Source organism: Aotus nancymaae, unplaced genomic scaffold (genome assembly GCF_030222135.1).
Source record: "Aotus nancymaae isolate 86718 unplaced genomic scaffold, 86718_ANA_hifiasm-v0.15.2.pri h1tg000063l, whole genome shotgun sequence".
In the NCBI taxonomy this organism is placed as follows: domain Eukaryota; kingdom Metazoa; phylum Chordata; class Mammalia; order Primates; family Aotidae; genus Aotus; species Aotus nancymaae.
The window spans coordinates 132,821-154,403 of record NW_026988477.1 but is presented as its reverse complement, the minus strand read 5'-3'; the positions used below and the strand labels follow the sequence as shown (position 1 = coordinate 154,403).

Below are 21,583 nucleotides of genomic sequence, written 5' to 3'. Positions count from 1 at the left end.
CTGGGCAAACTTGGCTTGCAGAATTTCGATTTTCTTTATTTTGCCAAAGAGCATTTTGTCAGCTATTTGGGAAAAAGCATTTGAAAAACATAAAGCAGTGTCCCAGTTATAAATCTTTGGCCTCTGACCCCTTTCCAACAGTAGAGATGGAAGAAGAACCCAAATGTTAGTTTGTGATGGGAGGTGCCATTTTTTCAAAGGTTCACTGAAAACTGTATTTCAGGGATTGAAGAATACTCTTGCTTTAAAATTTGCAGAGATCTGATGCTATTTAAAATAAATGTATCTTGTTTTCCTGCTTTGGTCTAGTGATGTGCAAGAGCCCGTACATTACTGATCTCTGTGGACTTGTGATACTTCATAAATTTGCAGCCAGATTCCAGATTTTGGGCTAAGTACAATCACTGACCCATTTGCATTTCTGACTGTGGAAAAATTGACTAAAATGGATAAAAAGCCCGTTGTGCTGTTGCATGTGTTTTAAAAGTCATTTTCCCATGATCTTTCAGACCTGTTACCAACATAATATCTGCTTTGGAGTGGACGATGATCCCACTTGAAAACACTTGCTGTGTTATGTGTAGCAGAGGCCTCACAAACCTAGCTCAGGGCCGTTCTTATGAGTATTGTGGACTTGCGTCCGTGGACAGGTTCAGAGCTGGAGCCAGCACGTGTTTAGCCACTGAGAGGGTGTCTACACTGGGTACACACTCTGGCCTCTCCTGGATGGGAGTTCTCTGGTGGAGGGCAGCTGCTCATCCCATGTGGGGTCCCTGTGTGGCTTGCTCACCCTCTCAGGCAGGAAAACACATTCACCCACTTCCCCTGTGCTCCCAGGGGATGCACATTCAAACCACGATGGCCCACGGCTCCTGTTCCATGCCAAGGAACAGCTGGTGCCGAGCCCTCTCCTGGGTGCAGCTCAGCCAAGGGGCCTCCGAAGGCCCCGAAGCTTGTGCCACGGCCTCTTGGCCTCCTGCGGCAGCTCCTGCAGACCCGGCAGTGCGTGACGTTGCTCTTCCCCATTGCAGGTGTTTGGGAACATCGCCCTGGATGATGACACCAGCATCAACCGGCACAACAACTTCCGGACGTTTCTGCAAGCGCTGATGCTGCTGTTCAGGTGTGTTGTTTGGTCAGCCCAGGCTGACGTCTGCTCTTCCATCAAGGGCTGCTTTACTCGGGATGAAGCAGGGTGGGGGCCAACCATGGAGACCACCCTCTTTGAATTCCCCGACCCCACTGGCTTCCCCTCAGCACCTCAGCAGGCCTTTCTGGTTCTTCCCCTCTCTCTGCTCATCTTTTCCAACGGCTCTTGATGTCTGCCCCAATCTCAGAACAAGCTGAAGGGAAGCCCTTAGGGAGGTCATCCTGGGAGCCCTGGGCCAGGCCAGCTACTGCTGCCTCGTCTGTGCTCCCTGGCAGCAGCTCAGGGGCCGGCGGTGAGGCTGCAGTCAGAGGTCTGGGAGGACAGAGGTGCCTAGCAGGGGCTCTCTTGATGTGCGGGCCTCCAGCTTTCCACCTGCGCCCTCGTTGATTCCAGGGGGTGGTGGGCTCTCGGGAGGCAGGGCCACAGGGGGAGCTGCTGCCGGCACAATCTCCAGCCACTTAGTGGCCCAAGGAACCCAGCTGGCCAGAACTGCTGCTGTGAACACACCTTTATTTTCCATCATCTCTGATGGGAGCTGCCATTCCTCGGGCTCCCGGATGCAGCCAAGCCAAGTAACAGGCAGAATCTGGAGGGGCCAAGAGCCCATGGCACCAGCTTCGGGGCCTTCAGAGGCCTCCTGGCCGAGTTGTGCCCAGGAGAGGGCTCAGCACCAGCTGCTGTTCCTGGGCATGGAACGGGAGCTATGCGCTTTCCTGGGTTGAGAGTGAACTTGGGAGCAGAGGGGAGGTGGGTGAACGTGTTTCCCTGCCTCCTGAGTCTCCATCAGTTTATCACTCATGAGCCCAGGACAGAAGGAAGGAACTCTTTTAGGGATTTTCCGTTTCAGTTCATGTATGCAAACGCACTGGGCTGCTGCACAGCCAGCCCTGGGGAATGCTCGACACAGCCCACCCTGCCTGCAGACACATGCTGGCGCGAACTCAGCCCCAGACCTGCTTTGCTGAGCTGCCTGGAGAGACCTCTTAGGCTTGTTTCTTGGGCCCTCAGGCTGACGCTGCCCCAGATGGTGCTGTCTGTGCTTTAGTGGCTGCGTTGACTTTATTTTCTTGTTTGTTAATATTCGGCCTCACGCTGCAGAGGGGTTAAGGCAAACCTGTAAAGTCAGTCTAGTTTTGAAGCCTTTGGTCTCACGGCTCTCTGTTTTTCCCTGGACTTTGTGTTCCACGGGAAGTACTTCATCCCCTTACCCCTTACCAGTCAGGCCCGGCGTAGGCTGAAGCAGCAGCCCTCCAGGAACCCCCTGCCCTGGCTGTCCTCAGTAAGGAGTGAACCTGGCTTCTGCCCGGGGCTGGCCACACACAGAGACACGGAGCTGAGGGTCCAGGCCTCTGACCCACTGGTACCCTGCAAGTGCCTGGTGCTGGCTGCGTCCAGGAGCAGACTCTGCAGGAGCATCCAGGGTGGCTGGGTGCTCTCGAGGTGTTCAAGGACCAGTAGAGGCCAGGGAGCTTGGAGTGGACTGAGCTAGAACCAAGATGGGGGTGAAGTCAGGGAAAGAATGGGCCGCAGGTCCCACAGTGCTGTGCGCAGTCATGTGGATTTTGGCATTTCTGGTGAGCACGGGAAGTTGTTGGAGGGTTTTGAGAGGAGAAGAAATGTGAGCTAACCTGTGTTTAGTGGACCTGCTTCCTGCTGTGTAGGGCAGAGTGAGAAGATCAGCTTGGAAGCCGCCACAGCACAGGGCAGGTCACGGTTGCTTGGCCTAGGACAGTGAGGGGTGGTGACAGCCTGGCTATGTTTTGAAGGCAGATGAGCTGATGAACAGGATATGGAGCGAGAGAGGGGAGGCAAAGATGATGTCCACGTTTTTGGTCAGAGCAGCTGGAAGGAGAGTCACCATTTCTCGAAATGAAGAAGACTGAGATAGCATGTGTCTGGGAGGAGGTCAGGAGCACAGCAGGCCTGTGGTGTCCACAGAGGTGCTCACCCTGGCGCTGGCCCCTGGCACAGTAAGCATGCTTTCCCAATTCACGACTAGTTTGGAAATCTAATGCCAGAAAGTTCTTTTGAAGAAACAGCATCTGTGACTCAGGCCTTGCACCCGTGTGAGCTCTCTGTGGGAAGGAGCTCAAAGGAGTGGGCATGCTGGAAGCCCCACAGGGCTCAGGCTCCCCTGGCTCCTGGCCGGCTCTGTGGCCTCACGTCTCTGCCCTTCTTCTCAGGAGCGCCACAGGGGAGGCCTGGCACGAGATCATGCTGTCCTGCCTGAGCAGCCAGGCCTGTGACGAGCAGGCCAACGCCACCGAGTGTGGGAGTGACTTTGCCTACTTCTACTTCGTCTCCTTCATCTTCCTGTGCTCCTTTCTGGTGAGTCCTGGTCACTGTGCCCCTCCCAGTGCCACGTCTGGTCTCGGTGCAGCTCAGGCTCCCCGACATCTCCTGCTGATCCCTGACTCTGATCCAGGCCATGTCACAAGCTGAGTCCATGCTGATGGCCCTTGTTTCCCCAGAGACACCCGTGGAAAAGGCCCTTCCTCGATACATTTCCAGGGGCAACTGTCCCTTAACTTCCAGCTTCTGGAAGTCATCCACTGTGGTGATGGGACATGAAGGAACAGCATCCCAGCCGGTGTGCAAGGAAAGCAGCCGGACTGGGTGGGGAGGTTGGCAGGCCAGGCCCCAGAGGTGTGGATTTTATTCCGCGTGCGCGGAAGCCTCTGGGGGCCTCACAGGATCTGCTTGATGTTTCACAGCTTTGCCCTGGCTTCTGTGTGAGTGGGGAGGACGTGGCTGCAGAGTGAGCAGTGAGATGATTGGGGGCAGCAGTGGCCTGGAGAAAGGAGAGGCGAGGGCATGAGATGGGATTGGGCTGCATTTTAAAAGTAGAGCTGGCATGATTGATGATGAGAGTTGGGCATGTGAGAAGAGAGAAAAGCAGGCTACGTCCTGGGGTTTTCTGGGGTCACAGGGTGAGCAGTTCTTCTTCTGAGATGGGCGTGCTAAGGAGCTGAGATTAGGTTAGGGATGGAGGCAACAGAGACGCCCAGTCAGCCTCTGGGCTGGAGATGTAAATGAGTTGTCATTAGTGTTTGTGGGGCTGCATGATATTCGCTGGATCTCTGCTAATTGCGAAGCTTAGTGCAGTGACCTGCGTCCAAAGCATTGCCTGAGTGCCTGTTAGACATACAGACTTCCGGGCCCCTCCCCAGACTGCATCAGGATCTCTTGGAGATGGACCCAGGAATCTGAGTTTTAACAAGCACTCAAGGTGACTCTGTGTGCTGAACTTTGATGAGCATTGACACAGAGGAAGAACAATGTTCAGAAGAAGGCTGAAGACTCTGTCCTAAGGGCTTTGAGGAGGCAGAAAGGAGCACTGGATCCTGAAACTGAGGAGGAGCAGTCAGGGAGACAGGTGGAGAGCCAGGAGAGGGCAGAGGGAGGAAGTAACCAGCCATGCACCATATTGACGGAAGGTGATGCAAGATGATGACCAAGAATTGTCCATTGGGCCGGGCGCGGTGGCTCATACCTGTAATCTCAGCACTTTAGAAAGCCCAGGCGGGCAGATCTCCTGAGGCCAGGAGTTCGAGACCAGCCTGGCCAACATGGTGAAACTCCATCTCTAATAAAAATAAAAAAATTAGCCAGGCGTGGTGGTGGCACCTGTAATCCCAGCTACTCAGGGGCTGAGGCAGGAGAATCATTTGAACCTGGGAGGTGGAGGCTGCAGTGAGCCGAGATTGTGCCATTGCACTCCAGCCTGGTCAACAGAACCAGACCCATCTCAAAAAAAAAAAACAACAAAAAAAAACGCAGAGGCAAGAGAATCACTGGAACCCAAGAGGCAGAAGTTGTAGTGAGCCAAGATAGCACCACTGCGCTTCGTCCTGGGCAGCAGAGCGAGACTCCATTTAAAAGCAAAATCGTGTATCGGGCGTGTAAAGGCAGAGGCCGGCGGTGCCTTAGCGCACTGTTGTCTCCATTAGCATAGTGGGAGCAGAGGCCTCGTGGCTGCGAGTTTGAGAGCCAGTAAGAAGAGAGGAGCACGGCTGGGACAGAACCGGTCTTGACAGTGAGCAGCACCGAGGAAACACCTCGAGCCTGTGGCCCTGATTCCGAGGGGAACAGCTGGCTTGGGCTGTGCTTTTCTTTAGTCACATTCACTCCTCGGTACGTGGGTAGAAAGGTGCATTATCCAAATTCGGGATTTTCCAGACAAGTGCAAGGAGGGAGAGAAGGGTGTGTGTAGGAGTGTGATTATTGTGTTAGATGTGGGATCAAAGCTGGGGACAGAGGAGGGTGAGGGGCAAGGCCACTGGATTGGAGGTTCTCATGAGGACACGTTTTGGGATGCAGGTATTTGAAAACGTGAGCTGGGAGGGTGGGTGATGAGAGCAAGAGTGGGACGTGTGAGGTGGAGACTCGGGAGGCAGCAATGACGATGCCCCTGGTAAACATTGTCGTCGTCACTGCACTGACGTTAGCACGATCACTGGTGATGAGCACGCTTAGCATGAGCTGTGGGACCAAGGAGCTGAGCTGATGGGTGAGAAGGTTCAGGAATGGAGAGAGCAGGCAGTTGGTCATCCCATCTCTGTGGATTTTAAAAGCAACAAGAATGATAAGAATAGAAGTGGAGACAAACCAGGTCCTAAGTTTTTCGTGAAGGAAGGAAACTTAATAGATGATATGAGCCCCAGACAACAGGTTTTTAAAGAAGAGACCAGAGGGGACATTCATCCTCTTAGCTGTTTGAGCCAGAGCTAGAAGAAGTGGAGAGTGCTCAGAGGAGACGGAGACGTAAGGAATTCTGCTGGTGGCGGACGGTGGGCTTTGTGGGTACAGTAGGAGGTTGGCAATGGTGTGCACTCGAGGCAGGTAAACTTATGCTTTGATAGAGAAATACGAAAGAATCCACTAAACTGTGTGTTACTACTTGCCAGAAACCAAGGGAAGGATTTCCATGTTTGAGTTATCTCCTGATCCCTCAGAAGACCCCTTGTGGGCAGCAGGGAGAGTGGGCTTTTCAGAGAATCACTTTCCTGAGGCGTCGGTCTCTATACTGTTCAAAGACATCTGGTGCCGTAAGAACCACCAAACCTACGGACACAAAGCCAGACCTATAGTCTGACCTCACCGTGTACCTGGATGCAGAGATGGGATTCCCCAGAAAGCCACGTTTATGGTACCACACCATGCACAGGGCCAGCACTTACTAGACATGTCCAGGATGAGCAGCACTGGACGAGGATTCCCTGGGTTTCGTGGTCTCTGTCCTTTGTTCTTGTCCCCATGGACCTCCGTCATGGTTCTTGGCTAACACTGGTGTCTCTTTACTGAAACTGTAATCCTAATCCTCCTGGTACTTCCCTCACAGATTGGACATGCTGGACAACTCATGCTTTGAAACACTCGGATATGGCTTGGTCTGATAGAGAAATGACTTGGAAAAAATGGAACTGTGAATTTGGGATGGGTGGCGGGACTTGGTTAGGTTGTGATTTGGTTACCTTGATCAGAATGGATGGAAGAATAGGGAATGAGGTTGGTCATGACAGCCTGCTGATTAAGTCAGGCACTATGCAGAGTCTTAGGAATACATTATTTCAGTTTCTGTGACAGTCCTGGGATTGCTATTATTATTAAATGAAGAAATGGAGTTTTAGAGAAGTTAAATATCTTAGCCTGTGTTCAGAACCTCAGCTTTTGAAATGGATAAATTCCTAGAAAGACACAAATTACCATAACCGACTGAATTAAGTGGAGAATCTGAACAGACTATAACAAGGAAGGAGACTGACTCAGTAACCAAAAACTTCCCAATAAAGAGAAGCCCAAGACCATATAATGGCAAAGGGACACTCTGCTGGAAAAACAGGGCATCCACATACAAAAGAATGGAGTTGGACCCCTACCTTATACCATATACAAAAATTAGCATAAAATTAAAGAACTAGATGTAAGAGCCAAAACTATAAAGCTCTTAGAAGAAAACACAGTGGATAAATCTTTATGACCTTTTACTTAGTAACAGAGTCAGATTTGACACCAGAATCACAGTAAAAGAAAAACCAAATTGGTCTACTCAGAATTAAACACTGTTGTGCATCAAAGGACACTATCAACAGAATGAAAAGGCAACCCAAGGAATTGGAGAAAATGTTTGCAAATTACCTTTTTGATAAAGGGTTAATATCAGAATTTTAATAGAAAATCTTGAGCCAAATTAAATTTAACAGAGTTTAATTGAGCAAAGGAAGATTCACAAATTGTGCAGCCTCCGGAGTCGGAGTAGGCTCAGAAACCGCAGCACAGCCATGTGACAGAAAAAGATTTATGGGCGGAAAAAAGAAGATGATGTACGGAAAATGGACGTGAGGTGCAGAAACAGCCGGGTTAGTTACAGCTTAGCGCCCGCCTTATTTGAACACAGTTGGGACAGTTGACCCCCTTTGATGGCCAAACCTTGATGATTGGCACAATAATCGGTTACAAAGTCTATTTACACTTCCATTTAGGTTATAGTTCACTAGGCACAGAGAAATCTTTAGGCTGAACTTGAAATACATAAAGAGACAGCTTTAGGCTAAACTCAACAACAACAGAACAACCCAATTAAGAAACGAGAAGTGACATCAGCAAGATGGTGGACTAGAAACCGCTAGTGCTTGTCCTTCTTAAAAAGACAGAACAATAAACAAAAAACTACATTTTAATGAAAATAACTGAGGGAGAGTGCTGGAGTACATCAGAGGAGTAACAGACATTGGTGAGCACAGAAACTTGGCCGCCGAGAATGGAAGGAAACACCAAGCAAACACCACCACCCCATCCCACAACCGGGGTCAGCCGGGACCCAAGGGAAACTTTTCCCTTTGGTAAGGAGGTAAGCGAGAGGATCCTAGCAGCCCCCATCATCACCTCGGACACCTACAGACCCCACCAATCAGGTCCCCTGCAGGCCTCAAGGCACTAACCCCAGCTGAGGCAGCTGCCTGGAGTCCACACAGCTACGGTCCCCACAGAGACAAAGTCAACACTGCCCAGCCCCTGTGGCCCCTGTGGCCGCTGCAGTCTACTACCTAGGGACTGGAACAACAGTAGGAGTGTGTCTTGCTCTTGGAGTGGCCACAGCTTCCCTTTATCCCCGAGGCAAACTGCCATCAAAGTCATGGAGACTGGTGGCCGACATCCCCAAGCTGAGCTGCCAACAGTTGTTACCCCCTTCCCCGAGGGGCCAAGTGGAGGTGGAGCTGCTTCAGCTACCTTTCCCTTCCATGCCCTCAAGCCAGAGCTGAAGTGGTACCCTGCCTCCTGGAAAAACAGTACCTTGGCCACTCAGAGCAGTCACAGCTCCCCAGTGCCTAAGTTGAAGCAGTTCCCTGCATCCTAAGAAGCAGTGCATTGGCCACCCAGAGCAGTCACATCCCCCAAGCCTGAGATGAAGCAGCACATTGCCCTTGCCCGCCCCCCCACCTGGGAATCAGTGCCCTGGCTCAACTGAGGGCTGTGCATCCCATGGCTGAACTGACACAGTACCCTGCAATCCCACATAAATACAGCATTGGCTCAGCTCAGACACCCAGTTCCATATGCCAAACAGCTCTAGTGCCCTGCTTCCCTGGAGCTAGACTTGCCCCCTAGGGTCTGAGCTGTTGAGACAGCCCTGAGGAGTGGAGTTCCCTGCCTCCACAGAGCTCAAATGTCAGCTCTGCTCTGCCATTCTGGGGTACTTGCTGCTGCTACACCTGGTCTCACAGAACCTGAGATACTGCCAAGCCCCACCACCCCAGGGTCTAGAGTAACTACTACATGCTGTCCTTTCCCCTGGGACCCAAGATGCCACTAAGCCCTGTAGGCTAAGGTTCCTGAACTGCAACTGTACCCAACTTCTTGGGCCCAAAACCTCAGGGCACCCTTTCTTCCTGAATTGGACCAGTGCTATGCCCTGTCCCCACCCCACCCAGGAGTCAAATCACAGCTATAATCTCACCCCTGGGCCTGACCTGCTAGGGGATTGCTTGGAGTCAGATCCTGGCACTGTGGGCAGCCTACACCTAACTCTGCCACAGAGAGCAAACCTGTACCCCAAGACTCAGGTGCCACAATAAGGTCCTGAGATTCTAAGCATAGGACCCCAGCTCCACAGCCACTCTGAGCACCTGGACCTGGAACCCAGTGGTGCTGCAGCTGATTGCAGGCCATCAGACCTGATACCAAGAGGTGTCCCCTTAGCTAAGTCTTCCCATTGTGGAGAAAACAAAGATAACAGGACCCCCAAAGCCCTTGACACTGAGGACATTTACAGCCTACACTGCCACTGCTGCTGCTGCAAACCTCTATACCCTAGGCAATTGAAGTGCCCACCGTAACTGCTGATTTTAAATGCAGCTAAAGAAGTTGTAGAGAGACTATACCACTGCACTTGCAAACAGTAACTACATACACCCTTTCCATCTGGCACACTAAAACCCAACCGTACTGTAAAAAGTTTGGAAGAGATGATTTGTTCTACCAGATGTACAGACATCAGGGGACACAAGACACATGACATCACCCAAGGAACCTAACTCTTTGGTAGTCGACCCCATTGACAAAGAAATTTTTTAAACGCCAGAAAAGGGATTCAAAATAATGTTCTTAAAAAAGTACATGATACAAGAAAATACAGATAGACAGTGTAATGAAATCAGGAACACAGTTCACAGTATGAATGAAAAATTCAACAAAGAGATTGGAATCATAAAAAGGAACCAGGCAGAAATCCTGCAGCTGACAAATTCAATGAATGAAATTAAAAATAAAAAAACTAGCAACAGAGAACTTCAACAGTGACTCTGATCAAGCAGAAGAAAAAAATAAATCTCTGAACTTGGAGATGGGTCATTTGAAACTAGTCAGGGGGAAAAAAAGAAATAATGAAAAAGAGTGAAGAAAAGCCTTCAAGAATTATAGAGCACCATTAAGCAAAAAAATATTTATTTTATGGGTGTTTACAAGGAAAAGATAAGCAAAAAGGTATAGAAAACCTTTTAGTGAGGCTAGGCATGGTGGCTCACACCTGTAATCCCAGCACTTTGAGAGGCCGAGGCAGGCGGATCACGAGGTCAGGAGATCGAGACCATCCTGGCCAACATGGTGGAACCCCTTCTCTACTAAAAATACAAAAAAATTAGCTCGGTGTGGTGGCACACACCTGTAGTCCCAGCTACTCAGAAGGCTGAAGCAGGAGAATTGCTTGAACCCAGAAGGCAGAGATTGCAGTGAGCTGAGATCGTGCCACTGCACTACAGCCTGGGCAACAGTGTGAGACTCTGTCTCAAAAAAATAAAGAAAATCTTTCAGTGAAATAATAGCTGAAAAATTCCAGTCTAGGGAGAGAAAAATTCCAGTCTGGGGAGAGGGAGAGTCTGGACATTCAAATCCAAGAAGCTCAAAAGTCCTCAAATAGATTCAACCAAAAGGGTTTTCCCCAAGATGTGTTATGGTCAAATTCTAAAAATTCAAAGAGAACAGAAAATTCTAAAAACAGCATGAGAAAAACATCAAGTCACATATAACAGAATCCCCCATTAGACTGACAGCAGATTTGTCTGCAGAAACTTCACAGACCAGGAGAGAATAGGATGATATATTCAAAGTCGTAAAAGGAGCGGGGGGTGAAATAGCTGTTAGTCAAGAATACTATACCCAGCAAAGCTATCCTTCAGAAATGAGGGAGAAATAACTGTTAGTCAAGAATACTATACCCAGCAAAGCTATCCTTCAGAAATGAGGGTGAAATAGCTGTTAGTCAAGAATACTATACCCAGCAAAGCTATCCTTCAGAAATGAGGGAGAAATAACTGTTAGTCAAGAATACTATACCCAGCAAAGCTATCCTTCAGAAATGAGGGAGAAATAACTGTTAGTCAAGAATACTATACCCAGCAAAGCTATCCTTCAGAAATGAGGGAGAAATAACTGTTAGTCAAGAATACTATACCCAGCAAAGCTATCCTTCAGAAATGAGGGAGAAATAAAGTCTTTCCCAGACAAGCAAGAAGTGAGGGAATTCGTTACCACTAGACCAGTCTTATAAGAAATACACAAGGGAGTCCTACATCTGGAAGCAAAAACATGATAATTACTATCACGAAAACACACAAAAATATAAAACTCACTCGTAGAGTGACTTTCACAAAAGAGAAAGAGAAAATAATCGAACCTTATTATTACAGAAAACCACTAAACTATAATGACAAATAATGAGAGGAGGAAAGGAACAAAGGATAACAAAACAGAAAACAATTAACAAAATGACAGGAGTAAGTCCTACCTATAAATGATGGCCTTACATATAAATGGATTAAATTATCCCACTTAAAAGATATAAACTGGCTGAATGGATTTTTTTAAATGACCCAACTATATGCTGCCTACAAGAAGCTCACATCACCTATAAAGACACATATAGAGTGAAAGTAAAGGGAGAAAAACATATTCTACATTAACAGAAACCAAAGTGAGCAGGAGTGCTATACTTATGTCAGACAAAGCAGACTTTACGTCAAAAACTCTGAAAAGAAGCCCAGTGTGGTGGTGCATACTTGTAATCCCAGCTACTTGGGAGGCTGAGGTGGAAAGATTGCTTGAGTCCAGGAGTTCAAGACTGTAGTGTGCTGTGATTATACCTGTGACTAGCTACTTTACACTCCAGCCTGGGCAGCATACCAAGACCCCATCTCTTTAAGAAAAAAATTTTTAAGGCAAGGAATGTCATTATATAATGGTAAAGGAATCAGTTGAACAAGAAAATACAACAATTGTCAGTATATATGCACCCAACAGTAGAGCACCCAGATATACAAAACAAATTTATTATTAGATCTAAAAAGAGAGAGAGATTCCAGTACGGTGTAATTTGGGGATTTCAGTACCCCATGCTCAGCACTGAACAGATCATCTAGACAAAAAAATCAACAACAAAAACCCACATGGGATTTAAACTGCCTTTTATTCCAAATTGACCTAACAGACATTTCCAGAACTTTGCATCCAGCCATTGCATGGTACACATTATCTTCATCATCACATGGAAAATTATCCAGGATAGATCATGTTAGGCCACAAAACAAGTCTCTACAAATGTAAAAGAATTGAAATTATATCAAGTATTTTTTTCTAACAAAAATGGAATAAAACTAGAAATCAGTAACAAGAGGAACTTTTGAAATTGTACAAATCCATGAAAATTAACATTCTCCTGAATGACAAATGGGCCAATGAAGAAATTAAGAAGGAAATTTTACAATTTGTCCTGGCACAGTAGCTCATGCCTATAGTCCCAGCACTTTGGGAGGCTGAGGCAAGTGTATCATTTGTGGTCAGGAGTTTGAGACCAGCCTGGCTAACATGGTGAAGCCCCATCTCTACTTAAAACATAAAAATTAGCCAGGCGTGGTGGCGGGTGCTGTGATCCCATCTACTCGGGTGGCTGAGGCAGGAGAATCACTTGAACCTGGGAGGCGGAGGTTGCAGCGAGCTGAGATTGCACCACTGCACTTCATTCTGGGCAACAGAGCGAGATTCTGTCTCAAAAAAAAGAAAGAAAGAAATAATAAAAATAAAAATAGAAGCAGATGTCGTGATAACTCCATCCAGGGGAGTGGGGTAGGTGGGGAAGAAATACAAGATGTCAAAACTTAGGGGATACGGCAAAAGCAGTACGAAACGGGAAATTTATAGCAATGAAAGCCTACATGAAAAACACAGAAAGAGGCTGGGTGTGGTGGCTTACACCTGTAATTCTAGCATTTTGGGAGGCCAAGGCAGGTGAATCGTGAGGTCAGGAGTTCGAGACCAGCCTGGCCAATATGGTGAAACCCGTCTCTACTAAAAAATGCAAACATTAGCTGGGCATGGTGGCACGTGCCTGTAGTCCCAGCTACTTTGGAGGCTGAGGCAGGAGAATCGGTGGAACCCAAGAAGTGGAGGTTGCAGTGAGCCAAGATTGCGCCACTGCGCTCCTCCAGCCTGGGCTCCACGGAGTAAGACTCTGTCTCAAAAAAAATAAAAATAAAAAAACAGAAAGATTTCAAATGACTTAATGCCACATCTCAAAGAACTAGGAATAAAACCCAAACCAGGCCAAAAATTAGTAGAAGAACAGAAATAATAAAGATCAGAGCAGAAAGAAAATTGAGATGAAAACATTACAAAAGGTCAGTAAAATAAAAATGCAGCCAGGCACAGTGGCTCACACCTGTAATCCTAGCACTTTGGGAGGCCGAGGTGAATCACTTGAGGTCAGGAGTTCAAGACCAGCCTGGCCAACATGGTGACTGTAAGGTATATTGCCGAGTCAAAATGAGGAAACTGAGGCCAGTGTGAGAAAATGAGAATCCAATTCATTCAGCTCCCGGGCGAGGTTCTGTGGTCCAGGAAGGGGCCAGAGAAGTCGCACTGGGCTTCTCAGGGTGTGGGGTTTTATAGGGAGTGGAGGTAGTTGATTGGTCATTAGGGAAACAAAGAGCAGACAGTTTCATTGGTGAGGGGAAGTCAAGGTGCTGATGGGGTTAGCTGCCATTGGTTGCCAGGCGGGACTACTGGTGGGTTGACTGGCTGGGGAGGTCACTGTTAAGCTGCCGTTGGACAAATCTTGGGCGGGCTTTTTAAATTTTAAAGGGGTTGAGTGAGGAATGAAGGAGTGGGTGTGTGGAGTCACCATGGAGAGGCCTGATAGGAGTGGGTGTGGGGAGCCAGCACGGAGAGGCCTGATAGGAGTGGGTGTGTGGAGCCAGCACGGAGAGGCCAGATAGGAGTGGTTGTGTGGAGCCTGCATGGAGAGGCCTGATAGGAATGGGTGTGTGGAGCCAGCATGGAGAGGCCTGATAGGAGTGGGTGTGTGGAGCCAGCATGGAGAGGGCAGATAGGAGTGGGTGTGTGGAGCCTGCATGGAGAGGCCTGATAGGAGTGGGTGTGTGGAGCCTGCATGGAGAGGCCTGATAGGAGTGGGTGTGGGGAGCCAGCACGGAGAGGCCGGATAGGAGTGGGTGTGTGGAGCCTGCATGGAGAGGCCTGATAGGAGTGGGTGTGGGGAGCCAGCACGGAGAGGCCGGATAGGAGTGGGTGTGTGGAGCCAGCACGGAGAGGCCTGATAGGAGTGGGTGTGTGGAGCCAGCATGGAGAGGGCAGATAGGAGTGGGTGTGGGGAGCCAGCACGGAGAGGCCGGATAGGAGTGGGTGTGTGGAGCCAGCACGGAGAGGCCTGATAGGAGTGGGTGTGTGGAGCCAGCATGGAGAGGCCTGATAGGAGTGGGTGTGTGGAGCCTGCATGGAGAGGCCTGATAGGAGTGGGTGTGGGGAGCCAGCACGGAGAGGCCGGATAGGAGTGGGTGTGTGGAGCCAGCACGGAGAGGCCTGATAGGAGTGGGTGTGTGGAGCCAGCATGGAGAGGGCAGATAGGAGTGGGTGTGTGGAGCCAGCACGGAGAGGCCGGATAGGAGTGGGTGTGTGGAGCCAGCATGGAGAGGCCAGATAGGAGTGGGTGTGGGGAGCCAGCACGGAGAGGCCAGATAGGAGTGGGTGTGTGGAGCCAGCATGGAGAGGCCAGATAGGAGTGGGTGTGTGGAGCCTGCCCGGAGAGGCCAGATAGGAGTAAGTATGTGGAGCCAGCACGGAGAGGCCAGATAGGAGTGGGTGTGTGGAGCCAGCATGGAGAGGCCAGATAGGAGTGGGTGTGTGGAGCCTGCCCGGAGAGGCCAGATAGGAGTAAGTATGTGGAGCCAGCACGGAGAGGCCAGATAGGAGTGGGTGTGTGGAGCCAGCACGGAGAGGCCAGATAGGAGTGGGTGTGTGGAGCCAGCACGGAGAGGCCAGATAGGAGTGGGTGTGTGGAGCCAGCACGGAGAGGCCAGATAGGAGTGGGTGTGTGGAGCCAGCACGGAGAGGCCAGATAGGAGTGGGTGTGTGGAGCCAGCACGGAGAGGCCAGATAGGAGTGGGTGTGTGGAGCCAGCACGGAGAGGCCAGATAGGAGTGGGTGTGTGGAGCCAGCACGGAGAGGCCAGATAGGAGTGGGTGTGTGGAGCCTGGACGGAGAGGCCAGATAGGAGTGGGTGTGGGGAGCCAGCATGGAGAGGCCTGATAGGAGTGGGTGTGTGGAGCCAGCATGGAGAGGCCAGATAGGAGTGGGTGTGTGGAGCCAGCACGGAGAGGCCGGATAGGAGTGGGTGTGTGGAGCCAGCATGGAGAGGCCTGATAGGAGTGGGTGTGTGGAGCCAGCATGGAGAGGCCTGATAGGAGTGGGTGTGTGGAGCCAGCATGGAGAGGCCAGATAGGAGTGGGTGTGTGGAGCCAGCACGGAGAGGCCGGATAGGAGTGGGTGTGTGGAGCCTGGACGGAGAGGCCAGATAGGAGTGGGTGTGGGGAGCCAGCACGGAGAGGCCAGATAGGAGTGGGTGTGTGGAGCCTGGACGGAGAGGCCAGATAGGAGTGGGTGTGGGGAGCCAGCATGGAGAGGCCTGATAGGAGTGGGTGTGTGGAGCCAGCACGGAGAGGCCAGATAGGAATGGGTGTGGGGAGCCAGCATGGAGAGGCCAGATAGGAGTGGGTGTGTGGAGCCAGCATGGAGAGGCCTGATAGGAGTGGGTGTGTGGAGCCTGCACGGAGAGGCCAGATAGGAGTGGGTGTGTGGAGCCTGCCCGGAGAGGCCAGATAGGAGTGGGTGTGTGGAGCCTGGACGGAGAGGCCAGATAGGAGTGGGTGTGGGGAGCCAGCATGGAGAGGCCTGATAGGAGTGGGTGTGTGGAGCCTGCACGGAGAGGCCTGATAGGAGTGGGTGTGTGGAGCCAGCATGGAGAGGCCTGATAGGAGTGGGTGTGTGGAGCCAGCATGGAGAGGCCAGATAGGAGTGGGTGTGTGGAGCCAGCATGGAGAGGCCTGATAGGAGTGGGTGTGTGGAGCCAGCATGGAGAGGCCAGATAGGAGTGGGTGTGTGGAGCCAGCATGGAGAGGCCAGATAGGAGTGGGTGTGTGGAGCCAGCACGGAGAGGCCTGATAGGAGTGGGTGTGTGGAGCCAGCATGGAGAGGCCAGATAGGAGTGGGTGTGTGGAGCCAGCACGGAGAGGCCGGATAGGAGTGGGTGTGTGGAGCCTGCATGGAGAGGCCAGATAGGAGTGGGTGTGGGGAGCCAGCACGGAGAGGCCGGATAGGAGTGGGTGTGTGGAGCCTGGACGGAGAGGCCAGATAGGAGTGGGTGTGGGGAGCCAGCATGGAGAGGCCTGATAGGAGTGGGTGTGTGGAGCCAGCATGGAGAGGCCAGATAGGAGTGGGTGTGTGGAGCCAGCACGGAGAGGCCTGATAGGAGTGGGTGTGTGGAGCCAGCATGGAGAGGCCAGATAGGAGTGGGTGTGTGGAGCCAGCACGGAGAGGCCGGATAGGAGTGGGTGTGTGGAGCCTGCATGGAGAGGCCTGATAGGAGTGGGTGTGGGGAGCCAGCATGGAGAGGCCTGATAGGAGTGGGTGTGTGGAGCCAGCACGGAGAGGCCAGATAGGAGTGGGTGTGTGGAGCCAGCATGGAGAGGCCTGATAGGAGTGGGTGTGTGGAGCCAGCATGGAGAGGCCAGATAGGAGTGGGTGTGGGGAGCCAGCATGGAGAGGCCTGATAGGAGTGGGTGTGTGGAGCCAGCATGGAGAGGCCTGATAGGAGTGGGTGTGGGGAGCCTGCACGGAGAGGCCAGATAGGAGTGGGTGTGTGGAGCCAGCACGGAGAGGCCAGATAGGAGTGGGTGTGTGGAGCCAGCACGGAGAGGCCAGATAGGAGTGGGTGTGTGGAGCCAGCACGGAGAGGCCAGATAGGAGTGGGTGTGTGGAGCCAGCACGGAGAGGCCAGATAGGAGTGGGTGTGTGGAGCCAGCACGGAGAGGCCAGATAGGAGTGGGTGTGTGGAGCCAGCACGGAGAGGCCAGATAGGAGTGGGTGTGTGGAGCCAGCACGGAGAGGCCAGATAGGAGTGGGTGTGTGGAGCCAGCACGGAGAGGCCAGATAGGAGTGGGTGTGTGGGGCCAGCACGGAGAGGCCAGATAGGAGTGGGTGTGTGGAGCCAGCACGGAGAGGCCGGATAGGAGTGGGTGTGTGGAGCCTGCATGGAGAGGCCTGATAGGAGTGGGTGTGGGGAGCCAGCATGGAGAGGCCTGATAGGAGTGGGTGTGTGGAGCCAGAACGGAGAGGCCAGATAGGAGTGGGTGTGTGGAGCCAGCACGGAGAGGCCAGATAGGAGTGGGTGTGTGGAGCCAGCACGGAGAGGCCAGATAGGAGTGGGTGTGTGGAGCCAGCACGGAGAGGCCAGATAGGAGTGGGTGTGTGGAGCCAGCACGGAGAGGCCAGATAGGAGTGGGTGTGTGGAGCCAGCACGGAGAGGCCAGATAGGAGTGGGTGTGTGGAGCCAGCACGGAGAGGCCAGATAGGAGTGGGTGTGTGGAGCCAGCACGGAGAGGCCAGATAGGAGTGGGTGTGTGGGGCCTGCATGGAGAGGCCAGATAGGAGTGGTTGTGTGGAGCCTGCATGGAGAGGCCTGATAGGAATGGGTGTGTGGAGCCTGCACGGAGAGGCCAGATAGGAGTGGGTGTGTGGAGCCTGCCCGGAGAGGCCAGATAGGAGTGGGTGTGTGGAGCCTGCCCGGAGAGGCCAGATAGGAGTGGGTGTGTGGAGCCTGGACGGAGAGGCCAGATAGGAGTGGGTGTGGGGAGCCAGCATGGAGAGGCCTGATAGGAGTGGGTGTGTGGAGCCTGCACGGAGAGGCCTGATAGGAGTGGGTGTGTGGAGCCAGCATGGAGAGGCCTGATAGGAGTGGGTGTGTGGAGCCAGCATGGAGAGGCCAGATAGGAGTGGGTGTGTGGAGCCAGCATGGAGAGGCCTGATAGGAGTGGGTGTGTGGAGCCAGCATGGAGAGGCCAGATAGGAGTGGGTGTGTGGAGCCAGCACGGAGAGGCCGGATAGGAGTGGGTGTGTGGAGCCTGGACGGAGAGGCCAGATAGGAGTGGGTGTGGGGAGCCAGCATGGAGAGGCCTGATAGGAGTGGGTGTGTGGAGCCAGCATGGAGAGGCCAGATAGGAGTGGGTGTGTGGAGCCAGCACGGAGAGGCCTGATAGGAGTGGGTGTGTGGAGCCAGCATGGAGAGGCCAGATAGGAGTGGGTGTGTGGAGCCAGCACGGAGAGGCCGGATAGGAGTGGGTGTGTGGAGCCTGGACGGAGAGGCCAGATAGGAGTGGGTGTGGGGAGCCAGCATGGAGAGGCCTGATAGGAGTGGGTGTGTGGAGCCAGCATGGAGAGGCCTGATAGGAGTGGGTGTGTGGAGCCAGCATGGAGAGGCCAGATAGGAGTGGGTGTGTGGAGCCAGCACGGAGAGGCCGGATAGGAGTGGGTGTGTGGAGCCTGGACGGAGAGGCCAGATAGGAGTGGGTGTGGGGAGCCAGCACGGAGAGGCCGGATAGGAGTGGGTGTGGGGAGCCAGGATGGAGAGGCCAGATAGGAGTGGGTGTGTGGAGCCAGCATGGAGAGGCCAGATAGGAGTGGGTGTGTGGAGCCAGCACGGAGAGGCCGGATAGGAGTGGGTGTGTGGAGCCTGGACGGAGAGGCCAGATAGGAGTGGGTGTGGGGAGCCAGCACGGAGAGGCCAGATAGGAGTGGGTGTGTGGAGCCTGCACGGAGAGGCCAGATAGGAGTGGGTGTGGGGAGCCAGCATGGAGAGGCCTGATAGGAGTGGGTGTGTGGAGCCAGCACGGAGAGGCCAGATAGGAGTGGGTGAGTGGAGCCAGCATGGAGAGGCCTGATAGGAGTGGGTGTGGGGAGCCTGGACGGAGAGGCCAGATAGGAGTGGGTGTGTGGAGCCAGCACGGAGAGGCCGGATAGGAGTGGGTGTGGGGAGCCTGGACGGAGAGGCCAGATAGGAGTGGGTGTGTGGAGCCAGCACGGAGAGGCCAGATAGGAGTGGGTGAGTGGAGCCAGCATGGAGAGGCCAGATAGGAGTGGGTGTGTGGAGCCAGCACGGAGAGGCCGGATAGGAGTGGGTGTGTGGAGCCTGGACGGAGAGGCCAGATAGGAGTGGGTGTGGGGAGCCAGCATGGAGAGGCCTGATAGGAGTGGGTGTGTGGAGCCAGCACGGAGAGGCCTGATAGGAGTGAGTGTGTGGAGCCTGCATGGAGAGGCCGGATAGGAGTGGGTGTGTGGAGCCTGCACGGAGAGGCCGGATAGGAGTGGGTGTGTGGAGCCAGCATGGAGAGGCCGGATAGGAGTGGGTGTGTGGAGCCAGCACGGAGAGGCCAGATAGGAGTGGGTGTGTGGAGTCAGCATGGAGAGGCCAGATAGGAGTGGGTGTGTGGAGCCAGCACGGAGAGGCCTGATAGGAGTGGGTGTGTGGAGCCAGCATGGAGAGGCCAGATAGGAGTGGGTGTGTGGAGCCAGCACGGAGAGGCCGGATAGGAGTGGGTGTGTGGAGCCTGGACGGAGAGGCCAGATAGGAGTGGGTGTGTGGAGCCAGCACGGAGAGGCCTGATAGGAGTGGTTGTGTGGAGCCAGCATGGAGAGGCCTGATAGGAGTGGGTGTGTGGAGCCAGCATGGAGAGGCCAGATAGGAGTGGGTGTGTGGAGCCAGCACGGAGAGGCCGGATAGGAGTGGGTGTGTGGAGCCTGGACGGAGAGGCCAGATAGGAGTGGGTGTGGGGAGCCAGCATGGAGAGGCCTGATAGGAGTGGGTGTGTGGAGCCAGCATGGAGAGGCCAGATAGGAGTGGGTGTGTGGAGCCAGCACGGAGAGGCCTGATAGGAGTGGGTGTGTGGAGCCAGCATGGAGAGGCCAGATAGGAGTGGGTGTGTGGAGCCAGCACGGAGAGGCCTGATAGGAGTGGGTGTGGGGAGCCAGCATGGAGAGGCCTGATAGGAGTGGGTGTGTGGAGCCAGCATGGAGAGGCCTGATAGGAGTGGGTGTGTGGAGCCAGCATGGAGAGGCCTGATAGGAGTGGGTGTGGGGAGCCAGCATGGAGAGGCCTGATAGGAGTGGGTGTGTGGAGCCAGCATGGAGAGGCCAGATAGGAGTGGGTGTGTGGAGCCAGCACGGAGAGGCCTGATAGGAGTGGGTGTGTGGAGCCAGCATGGAGAGGCCAGATAGGAGTGGGTGTGTGGAGCCAGCACGGAGAGGCCTGATAGGAGTGGGTGTGGGGAGCCAGCATGGAGAGGCCTGATAGGAGTGGGTGTGTGGAGCCAGCACGGAGAGGCCGGATAGGAGTGGGTGTGTGGAGCCTGGACGGAGAGGCCAGATAGGAGTGGGTGTGGGGAGCCAGCACGGAGAGGCCGGATAGGAGTGGGTGTGGGGAGCCAGCATGGAGAGGCCAGATAGGAGTGGGTGTGTGGAGCCAGCACGGAGAGGCCAGATAGGAGTGGGTGTGTGGAGCCAGCATGGAGAGGCCAGATAGGAGTGGGTGTGTGGAGCCAGCACGGAGAGGCCTGATAGGAGTGGGTGTGTGGAGCCAGCATGGAGAGGCCAGATAGGAGTGGGTGTGTGGAGCCAGCACGGAGAGGCCGGATAGGAGTGGGTGTGTGGAGCCTGGACGGAGAGGCCAGATAGGAGTGGGTGTGGGGAGCCAGCACGGAGAGGCCAGATAGGAGTGGGTGTGTGGAGCCTGCACGGAGAGGCCAGATAGGAGTGGGTGAGTGGAGCCAGCATGGAGAGGCCAGATAGGAGTGGGTGTGGGGAGCCAGCACGGAGAGGCCAGATAGGAGTGGGTGTGTGGAGCCTGGACGGAGAGGCCAGATAGGAGTGGGTGTGGGGAGCCAGCATGGAGAGGCCTGATAGGAGTGGGTGTGTGGAGCCAGCACGGAGAGGCCAGATAGGAGTGGGTGAGTGGAGCCAGCATGGAGAGGCCAGATAGGAGTGGGTGTGGGGAGCCAGCACGGAGAGGCCAGATAGGAGTGGGTGTGTGGAGCCTGGACGGAGAGGCCAGATAGGAGTGGGTGTGGGGAGCCAGCATGGAGAGGCCTGATAGGAGTGGGTGTGTGGAGCCAGCACGGAGAGGCCAGATAGGAGTGGGTGAGTGGAGCCAGCATGGAGAGGCCTGATAGGAGTGGGTGTGTGGAGCCAGCACGGAGAGGCCGGATAGGAGTGGGTGTGTGGAGCCAGCATGGAGAGGCCTGATAGGAGTGGGTGTGTGGAGCCTGCACGGAGAGGCCTGATAGGAGTGGGTGTGTGGAGCCTGCATGGAGAGGCCAGATAGGAGTGGGTGTGGGGAGCCAGCACGGAGAGGCCGGATAGGCGTGGGTGTGTGGAGCCTGGACGGAGAGGCCAGATAGGAGTGGCTGTGGGGAGCCAGCACGGAGAGGCCAGATAGGAGTGGGTGTGTGGAGCCAGCATGGAGAGGCCTGATAGGAGTGGGTGTGTGGAGCCTGCACGGAGAGGCCTGATAGGAGTGGGTGTGTGGAGCCTGCATGGAGAGGC

The 21,583-nt window shown here is 53.5% G+C and overlaps 1 protein-coding gene across 3 annotated transcripts in view; it reads left to right on the top strand.

Annotated features, from left to right (window-relative positions):
- The window catches only part of CACNA1B (calcium voltage-gated channel subunit alpha1 B), a 251,939-nt gene that overhangs the window by 186,719 nt on the left and 43,637 nt on the right, over nucleotides 1-21,583 (top strand). For all 3 annotated transcript variants that reach the window (XR_010338694.1, XM_064366034.1, XM_064366033.1), the window contains exons 34-35: nucleotides 1,032-1,123; nucleotides 3,334-3,478. Coding sequence is in view for 2 of the 3 variants with exons in the window: in XM_064366034.1 (XP_064222104.1) it covers nucleotides 1,032-1,123; nucleotides 3,334-3,478 (237 nt within the window). In the remaining variant the exon portion in view is untranslated. The remainder of the gene's footprint in view (nucleotides 1-1,031; nucleotides 1,124-3,333; nucleotides 3,479-21,583) is intronic.